Source organism: Euphorbia lathyris, chromosome 8 (assembly GCF_963576675.1).
Source record: "Euphorbia lathyris chromosome 8, ddEupLath1.1, whole genome shotgun sequence".
In the NCBI taxonomy this organism is placed as follows: domain Eukaryota; kingdom Viridiplantae; phylum Streptophyta; class Magnoliopsida; order Malpighiales; family Euphorbiaceae; genus Euphorbia; species Euphorbia lathyris.
The window spans coordinates 27,155,224-27,165,349 of record NC_088917.1 but is presented as its reverse complement, the minus strand read 5'-3'; the positions used below and the strand labels follow the sequence as shown (position 1 = coordinate 27,165,349).

General features: G+C 34.9%; 1 protein-coding gene across 1 annotated transcript in view; it reads left to right on the top strand.

Moving 5' to 3' along the window:
* Nucleotides 1-4,661: 4,661 nt before the first annotated feature.
* The window catches only part of LOC136203895 (eukaryotic translation initiation factor 2 subunit beta-like), a 51,147-nt gene continuing 45,682 nt past the window's right edge, over nucleotides 4,662-10,126 (top strand). The window contains exons 1-5 of the mRNA XM_065995111.1: nucleotides 4,662-4,704; nucleotides 5,372-5,488; nucleotides 5,618-5,673; nucleotides 5,780-5,855; nucleotides 5,926-6,017. Coding sequence (XP_065851183.1) covers nucleotides 4,662-4,704; nucleotides 5,372-5,488; nucleotides 5,618-5,673; nucleotides 5,780-5,855; nucleotides 5,926-6,017 — 384 coding nt within the window. The remainder of the gene's footprint in view (nucleotides 4,705-5,371; nucleotides 5,489-5,617; nucleotides 5,674-5,779; nucleotides 5,856-5,925; nucleotides 6,018-10,126) is intronic.

Genomic DNA, 10,126 nt, shown 5'->3' with positions numbered 1-10,126 from the left:
ACTAATACATGATGGTAGTTTTAGTTTGACATAGAGGAGCTAAATAACTGAAGAACGTGGAGATGTGGTTTTTTTAACACGTACAAAATTAATAAATACAATTTTTCAAACTAAAAAATAAATAAATACGATTTTAATTCAACTACATGCTCTACAAAACAGTCATGTAAACATTCAGCCACATAATCAACTTTAGAATCCAGCTTTTAGTATTATAATAGATTCCAACTTTTCTCTCTAACTTTTTACACAGCTTCATCTCCCGCCAAAATCTGCGTCCAATTAATACTCTCTTCATTAAGACAAGCAATAACGGTAAAAAAAAAAAAATGGGATTTAAGTAATGGGTAAGACTATTACAAAAGATACTAAAATAACATGTTTAGTAACATGCTTTTAAAATAACGCGATACAGAAAATATGTTTTGCAACGGGCTTTGTTTTTACCTATTACATATGTTAATGCAATTGCACCATGACTCTCTTTTTTCCGTTACATTTGTATAAAAATTATTAAGCTGGTTAATGTAATTACAATGCCTCCTTTGCATGTTACATGTGTTAATGTAATTGCAATGTTGATTTTTTTTCCGTTGCATTTGTATAAAAATGTTAAGCTAGTTAATGTAATTGCAATGCGTCTCTTTCTTCCCGTTATAGCTGTACAAAAAAGTGTTAAGCTATTGATGTAATTGCAATGTTCTTTTCATTTTAACCCGTTACAAACGACATATATTCTCGAAAATTGTAATCATGTTAGAAAATATGCATGTTTCATTAAGCATGAATGTCTTTTGAACTTCCTCCATGTAAACCTTTACATAATTCCTCTTAAGCAATTCGTCACCCAATATCCAATTTGTTAATTAAAAGATTTATTTTCGTGAAAAAACAAATTTTTTGTTTAGCAATCTGCAGTGAGGGAATATGAGCAACCTGCAATGGAGGAATATGAGCATCTGACAATGGAGGAATGTGAGCAACCTTCAATGGAGGGTACAATGGGTACCTTGTTTGGAACATCAACAGAGGATAATGCATATTCTACAAGTGATATTGACAAGCAGTGGCGGAGCCATGAATTTAGAATTGGGGGGGGGCTAATTTTAGTCGTGCGGTTGAGGATAAATTTTCAAAGTCTAGCCCGTTAGGGTTGGACAAAAAAATTTTAGCCTCCAACACGTTAAAACTGCAAAAATCTTATCATTTTTTAGAAATTAGCATTGAACTAATGGAATTAAATATGTTAAATCTTTTTTTAATAGTAAATACATAATAAAAATGAATTCAAAAGTGTTATCAAACTAAAGAGTCCATTTAAATTAATTAATAATGGTAACATGTTTTTATAATTATTGAAATATAAAGTTAAAATAAATAAAAACTTGCTAAAAGAAAATGAGGTTGGGGGGATTTGCACATAGGACCTCTAAAATAGGAGCATGCATTCTTAACCATCTCATCTACCTATAAATATTGAAATAAGACTACATAGAGTCAATATATACTAATTTTAGGGGGGCTACATGGAACAAATCGATAAATACTCAAGGGCGGAGCCGGTGGCTGGGGGGCTCCGGCCCCCCCGAGCCCTAGGCTGGCTCCGCCCCCTGTTGACAAGGTTAATTATGGTGAATCGGGATACCTTGAAGATGATACTAAAGTTACTCGTTCAGTTGATGTTCCATTGCCACGATACTGAAGGATTATGAGGCTGCCTCGGGTTAGATGGTAAATTACGAGAAGTCAGAAATATTTTTCAGTGGAGGTGTTCCGCGGGATAAATGAACTGAGCTGCTGAATTTGCTACAGGTTAAAGAGACAAGTGGCCTACCTAAATATTTAGGTTTGCCAGTGATTATCGGGAAGTCAAAGAGCAGTTTCCGTGGCTATTAAGGAGAGAATACTTTGTCGATTAAAATGATGGAAGGAAAAGTTCATTTCCTGTGGTGGTAAAGAAATTTTGATTAAATCAGTTATCCAGGCTATCCCGCAGTATTTGATGTCGTGTTTCCTCCTGCCGGATTCTTTCTGTCTTGAAATTCAACGCATCGTAAGTCATTTTTGGTAGGGAGGGGATGAAGGGAAACGGTCGATGTACTGGCTCTCATAGGAGGAAATGTGCGAATCAAAAGAAAAAGGATGGTTAGGGTTCTGATGGCTTAAGTCCTTTAATTTAGCTCTGGTCACCAAACAATGTTGGCGAATCCTAAAATCTCATGTTTCTTTATGCGCCCGAGTACTGAAAGCAAAATACTTTCCCAATTCTAGCTTTTTGGATGCTCCTATTAATTCAAGACCAAACTACTTTTAGCGTAGGATTCGAGAAGCGCGTTTATTGCTGGAAGCAGGTCTATTTTGGAGGATTAGAGATGGGAGGCAAGTGCGCATTTGGAAAGATAAGTGGCTGCCGGGATTGAATGCGAAACACCCACTTGTCTGTCTGAAATTGGAAAAGCCGAACCTGGTGAGAGAACTAATGACTGAGGATGGGTGTGCTTGGAATAAGGGGAAATTAGCTGAAATATTCACCGAAGATGAACAGATGGAAATAAGGAAGCTTCGCCTTAGCATCAGGAAAATGGAGGATGAAGTTTTCTAGGGATACACAAAACACGACTTCTTTTCGGTGAAATCAGCCTACTACCTGGAGGAAAATCGGCGTGCTTCACTACGAGGGAAGGCGTCGTCGTCGGGCAATAACGAATCGAAGGTCTGGAAACGGATCTGGGCGTTGCAATTATCGCTGAAAGTGTGCCATTTTCTGTGGCGTTTTACACGTAATTTAATTCCGACGTTCACTTCACTGGTGAGACGGGGAATCAATTGTACGCTCTTCATGCATTGAAGTCGTGCTGTAGATTGAAGCATTTCTGGAAAACATCAGGACTGTAGCAGCGGGTCGATAAATTTAACGCAACTGACACATTAGAATGGATACAGGTATGTTTTTCTCAACTCATTAAAGCTGATTTTTGTTAAATTCACTTGTTCACTTTGGTGATTATGGATTGAAGACGATGTATTGAAGCTCAAAATAATTGATTTTTTGGAATCATGGACACTAAGTTCGAACGCTTCAAACCGTTGTTCAGATGGAGCAGTCATTTCTGACTCTTACAAGATTTGGCATCCACCCCCGCGAGGTGTTACTAAAATAAATTATGACGCCTCACTTGGGAAAAATGGCCTTATCACAAGGGTTGGTTTGATTGCTCGTGACGACAAGGGTCTGATTCTTACTTCTGCCGAAATTCCAATCGATCCATGTTTTTTAGTAGAAGCAACGGAGCTACAGGCATTCATGGAGAGTCTAGTTTTTGCTAGAGATTGTTTTTGTACAAATATATGTATTGAGTCAGACGCAAAAAATTATGGTGGATGCCTTAAATGGTTCCCGAGATCCGCCAGTTTCATTGAGCCATTTATACGAGGATGTCTAACTATTTAGTTTGGGGTTTTGTTTCGGCTTCATTTAGCTTTACTCATAGAGAGAGAAATGTGTCGGCTCATAATTTAGCTGTGTGGGCTAAGGAAATTGACACTCTGATGATATTTATGGAGGATTGTCCTGTAGTTATTTGGGATTCGGTCTGTAATGATGTTGCAAAGCTTTGATCATATGATCCATTCATTAAAAAAAATTATCATTTCATTAGTTTAAAAAAAAGAATGATTAGAGCGCCCAATAATCAACTATATTTATAAAATTTAATTACTTAGGCCACTCCACTCATGTGAACACTAAAATTAGAGTACCCAATAATAAATTGAGTGGAACGCTAAAATAACTGTCATTTTAAAAGAAATTGGTGGGATTCCTATGCACCGACTCTAAGACAGTCGAAGCACAAAAATCTGGGTCCCTGTCTATCCCATAGCTTACAAATTAGAAGCATCATCTTCACGCATTTGAACATCTCACACCATTTCCCATTCGTTTTCCATTACTGTTTCCTAAAAGGAGAACGAACTAAGCCAGAGTCCTTTTCTTCCTTCTTTAAACCCTAAAGTCCTACACGGCTGTTAGCAGGATTTGCAGGCGAGACAGATAAGGAGGCATAAGCGCAAATCTACAGTGCAGGTGAAGCATCTGGTTTACAGATTGTTTGACCTAATTCTTCTGCAACAGTGTCCTCTTCCTTCCTAGTTTCTACTGCGGACTAAACAAAGAGTATGTACTCTTCTTCCTCCCACAGCTCCCTAATCATTTATTATCTTCTTTCATTCTCTGTCTTCTGTTACATTTGATCCCCTTTGATTTCTTTATCCATACTTTGATGGAGTCTTGTGAAAAATTGATACCAATCGTGAATTCCATGAATTGTTGTGTGTTAACTTTTGAACTTCTCGCTTGTGCATCAATTGAAATTTATCCTCGAATGAACAAAATTAGTTCGAGAAGGATACTCTAGTTTAACTCCTTTTATTCCCTCTTCCAGACTTTGTTGTACGTTACCACTTTTGGATAGTTGAGTTGAGACACACAACTGTGGAAAACCTTTATCATTAGTCGCCTGCTTTTATGCATTAGTAATTCCACTGGCATTTTCTTCTTGAATCTGATGATTATTTGTTGCTATCGTTCTTATTTGTTTTCTCTAGGTCTGTTGGAGAATTTTTTAATTTTTTGATTATCGAATTCTAAGTTAGCAATCATGATGACAGACAAAAATTCTAATAATGGGAAGGACGAGGTGACAGAAATAAGCTCTTGAACTTGAGGCAGCTGTATTACATTGATTAAATATTTCAAGTCTTAAAACGTTCTAGTGTAAAACGTTCTTACTGTATATCTACTGTAAAATGTTCTTACTGTATATCTTTATTAAGTGATCTGGGGTGGGTGCTTTACACATTATGCAATGAGTTATTAGTTAAATCACAAAAGAAACATGTACAGAAACATTCACCCTCCAATACGCTCTAAGCAATTTTTATGAGAAACATCAATAATTTAAAATAGTATATTCAGCTTACACAGAGCGATGTGAAAAAGGAACTAGAACACAATTGTAGATAAAGATAGGGACATACCTTTATGCCACTTGAGAAGTACAGTTAGTTAATCAATAGTGTCGAGCTTTCATATATTAAATAGTTGGAGGACTATAACCCTGTTAACAACTTTTGTAGTGTAATCCCTTGATCTAATTATTTGCTTGTTGAATTTATTTTGTTTTGTTTTTAAATATATGTTCTTATTAAGGATCAATTCGTTCCATGTGTTATATATGTTTCATGACTTATTTGCTCAAGACCTCTGTAAAAGATCGGGGTGGCAGTTGGTTTGTATCCCAGTTTTTAAGCTGATGGTAATTTGTATGCCTATAGGCTGTAGTTCATTAATCTTATAGTATTTCTTCTTTGCAGCTTGCCCTTTTTGATCCCACCAGAAAGAAGAAGAAAAAGAAAAAGACTAGTGCCATACTGGAATGCACAGATGATTCTGTAGATACAATTACTGAGAAGACTGAATCCTTATCAGGTTGCTAAACTAGAAAAATCTTTCTTCACTTCATGTTATTTATTTACTTCATCAAATACTTGTCAATGGCTTGGTGTAAAAGGGCATGAATTTAGTTTTCCTGTTTGCTTATGTTTTCTTTAATTACAGTCTCTGAAGGAGCTGCTAGTACATTCGTTGGTTTGAAAAAGAAGAAGGAGAAGCCAGTGAATTTAATTGTTTTTCATTACTGACAATTTGTTTTGAGTCAATTTATATGAATACTCATGTCCGATACTGGACATATGACACTTGCTTTATGTTGAATTGTAGGTAGAAACCAGTATTTTGGATGAAGAAAGTGTGGAAGCAATAGAAAATTTGGATGATAAGGATTTTAAATTCAATAGTTTTTAAGGCACGTGTTGTTTTGAATATATTGTTACTTATCAAATAGGTATCATATTTTCCTTGGTTAGATCATGCAGGAGATGATGAAGGAGAAGTACTTGAGCTGCAACAGCAGCACTATCCATGGGAAGCGAGTGACTGTGATTATATATATGAGGATGTATAGTGTGCTCTTGATGTGATTGCGTTTCCTTTCTAATTTGCAGTCTCTTCTGAGTGCTTCTATTTTATGGTAATGACTTTTTTTAGTCATGAAGTTTGTCAATAATCTCTCCATAATCTGTATCCTATATGGAAACAAAAGGGTGAGGAACATTTTGTAATGGAGAAAATGTATAATTGAAAATTATAGAAGGATAAAATTGGACTTCTAATGTTGTATATCATTAGATTGACATCAATAATTCTAAAGTTTTCAGTTCTGGTTGTGGTGGAAATGCCATGTGAACTATTTTCCAATCATATCTCATGATAGCATTGTTATTCAAGTTTTACAATTCCTGATTCTAGTCATAAATTATGATTCCCTATCCTATCAGTTTGAATCTATGGGGTGAATATCAAATGTACCTAAATTGTGGCCAAAGTGAGCAATTTCGGTGCCAATTTGAATGACTCAATGAGAATCGACTCATTTGGTCAATCCTTTTTCTTATTAGAGATGTAAAATTGAACCTTAATTCTACTATAAAAGAGTTTCTGAGCCCTCCTTAGTTGTCATTCTTCTACCTTTTTCGTATGTAAGTTGCTACTGTTTGCTATGGTGGTTGAGTTATAAATTTTACTCAGCTATGTATTATCATCTATTAATTTAACTCTATTTTCTTTTTATTATGTCATTGTTTTATTAAGCGAGATTTCTTCTTAATATGCAGATGCAATATCTCTTTGGATCGGTTCCCCGACCCCTAATGTTTAAATCCACTTCTGGAGATGATGGACGATTTGGAGGTTTTGTTAAGAAGATCGGCTCCGGCATTCGCAAATCGCGAATGGGTTTATTTTCTAAGCCTCCAACACTGCCAGCTCTTCCCTCTAGTATTAAAGATGATACTCCCCCAATCTGGTGGTGAACGGGAGGGTTGATTGGGGAGGGTTCATTTGGTAAGGTTTATATGGGGATGAATCTTGATTCAGGAGAGCTTCTTGAAGGTAAATAGACAAGCCTAGGCGTAGTGGAATTATAAAATTTTATCTATTTCCCTTTTCCCAAGATCCGTTAATCGTTATTTCATATAAAGAGTGATAGAATGAAATACCTTTATTGACGATCTATCTACAGTTGCAAACGAAGTGCCCACGACTCTTAGTCTCGGGTTCCACGAACACAAACAAAAACAAACAATCAAACGATTAGAATCTCAACCAAAAGGATAACAATCAATAAAGATTGCCTCTAATAAATCAACACAAGATCAAAGAGAAAAAGGAAGAGATAGAATTAATCGGATGGAAGCAAGCGGAGCAAATTTCTTCCTCAACAAGGGTGGCAGAAATTTCTTTCTCCTCTTCAATTAGGGTTGGCCGAAATTTCCATGTAAGGGGGGTATAAATAGCCTCTTGTATCTAAACCCTAATTAGATAGAATTAGGTTACTTATTTAAAGTTTTATTCTAAATAATACTCTATAAATATTATCAACAATTATATCTAAATATAAAGATAATATTAAGTTGTTTGATAGAATAATAATTAGAAGTAATTTAATCACATTAAACCTTCTAACTTAATTATCCTATAATTAATTTAACCATAATTATAATATAATCACAATTGTCTAAAATAAATTAATTCTCACATGTATTTAATACATGTATTTCGCCCCCCTCATTTATTGGGCCTTAATGAACTATATTGGGCTTCCATCTATTAATTACTATCCATTCCTCTTTTGGTTCTAAGTCTTATGTGTGACCCATTATGTTCTTATTGCTACTAGTCATATACAACCATTAAATTAATTTCCCAAAATTGTATTTAATCTTTGTATAACAAAATGAGTGCGAGGATTGTGAATAGCAGAATCGTAAACATTCCCCCAGAGCTATAAAAGACAGGTTGATTTTGTTGTTGACCTTTCTGTATTAGTTACAGTATAATCCGATCCTTTATCAACTACATCCTTGAACTGAATCTTATGACTATGGATTATGTCAAGTCACATATAGTGAGACGTTCATTTTATTTGTACAGACCGAGTTAACTCTGAATAGATAGGTTAAGTGAAATCTCTATTTCAATTCTTAAGCTATCACCTTGCAAGGATTTAGAGTCAAGTCTTCCACAAGCGATCCTTGGACATATCTCCCATTTATCAGGAAGGAGTGACAAATGCTCAATCCAATGTTAACTATTCTGCAATTACTTCATGTGATACCCAACGCCTACCCGCACACACCCCAGAGTCATCTATGTTATGGATCGTGTTTGAACAGAGTCAAAGTATCACATTCCATAATCCAGAATCACTAATTAACATTCCTTTGAGTCTGAGGATTACTTAAACCTATTAATACCAATGTGATGAACATGTGACACAAGATAAATCCATCCATCCTGTTATCTCAAGTCGGGTCCCCAATCCTAATGAACTCTCACTGGATCCATGTAACTGTCCAGATATCCACATATCTGAAGCTTGTGAGATCAGCTCTCTGTCTCGATAGAAAACGTTTTTACACGCAAGTCTCTACAGTATTATGTCAATCCATATTCAAACATATTACTTGACTTAGGGTAGTTTTAAGTTTATTAGTTTATTATAATGTTTTGTCTCACTTCATGCTTGTATGAACACTTTATAATCACTTTAAATAAACTTAAGGATTTTCTTTTATTTGACTTATTTAGTTCTTTAAAAGTAATTGCCTTTATATAGTTGAAAACAAAAAACTATATCTTATTAAAACAAATGATATAAAAGAACCATTCATTTACCGCTGGTTTATATCCTACAACAATTAACTATAGGACACTAAACCCCAACACTTCTTGTTGTTAAACAAGTTTAGTGATTATTGCTATAAGAAAGACTTCATGTTATACATTTACTTGTGTGATTTATGTAGATTTTCTGTTGAACATGCATTAATTTTGTTTTGTTTTATTTTCTATAGGTTTTGATTGATCCCAATAGTGCTTCAAAAGAGAAAACGCAGGTATGGATTGAAGCTTATATCATTTTCTGGTTTGATTAATGGTTAATTTGGCGCTAAAATTAAATTTTTAGCTTATGATTTGCATTACTTTCGCTTTTAAGTTTGAGAAGCTAAATAGTTATTTCCTATTTTACTTACCTCTTTGGATTTGGAATAGGCTCGCATAAAGGAGCTTGAAGCCGAAGTAGAAATTCTCAAAAATCTTTCACATCAAAACATTGTTGTGAGTATGAAGTTTGTGTTGTTAGTGATTATGGTTTAGTATTGTTGAAGGATTAACCTTTTCCCCCTTTGCTTACTAGAAATATTTGGGAAGTACTAGAAAAGATGACTCTTTAAACGTTCTGTTGGAACTTGTTCCTGGTGGGTCCATATCATCACTCCTGGAGAAATTTGGATCCTTCCTCGAGTCTGTAAGTGAAAGTTAATTCTGAATTTTTTGAAACTCTGAAGTTTTTGAATGCAATTAATTGAAAGATTGATCTCACTCCACGTTAAACAGGTTATAAGAATGTACACAAAACAACTGTTATTGGGATTAGAATACCTACATAAGAATGGAATCATGCATAGGGACATCAAGGTATCGCTTTATTTTAGTAAGCTCTTTATATTTAAGAAATTATCGTTCTCTCTTTTCAAATTTGTCACTGCTTGTTTCTCTATAGGGGGAAAACATTCTTGTTGATAAAAATGGGTGCATTAAACTTGCTGATTTTTTGAGCATCCAAGAAAGTAGTAGAGCAGGTATCCATATCGTTTTTTTTTCATTCAAAGGTTTTGTATTCTTCGGGTTCTTTTGGTGGGTTTCCCTCATTATTGAGGTTGTTATGTTTCTACATGATACTATATATGGTGCAAAGTCAGTGAAGGGTACTCCATGCTGGATGGCTCCTGAAGTTATTCTCGTGACAGGGCATAGCTTGTAAGTGCATTTTATAGTTATCAACTATAAACTAACATTTGTTTATCTGATGTTCAATCGTTTCGGTTTGGTTCAGACCAAACCAAAATATTTCTGTTCGGTCCGGTTTGGTTCATGTTTGGACCGAACAAGAATCCTGTAAATAATTATGTCACTTTTTATAAATAATTATGTTTAATAGGACAT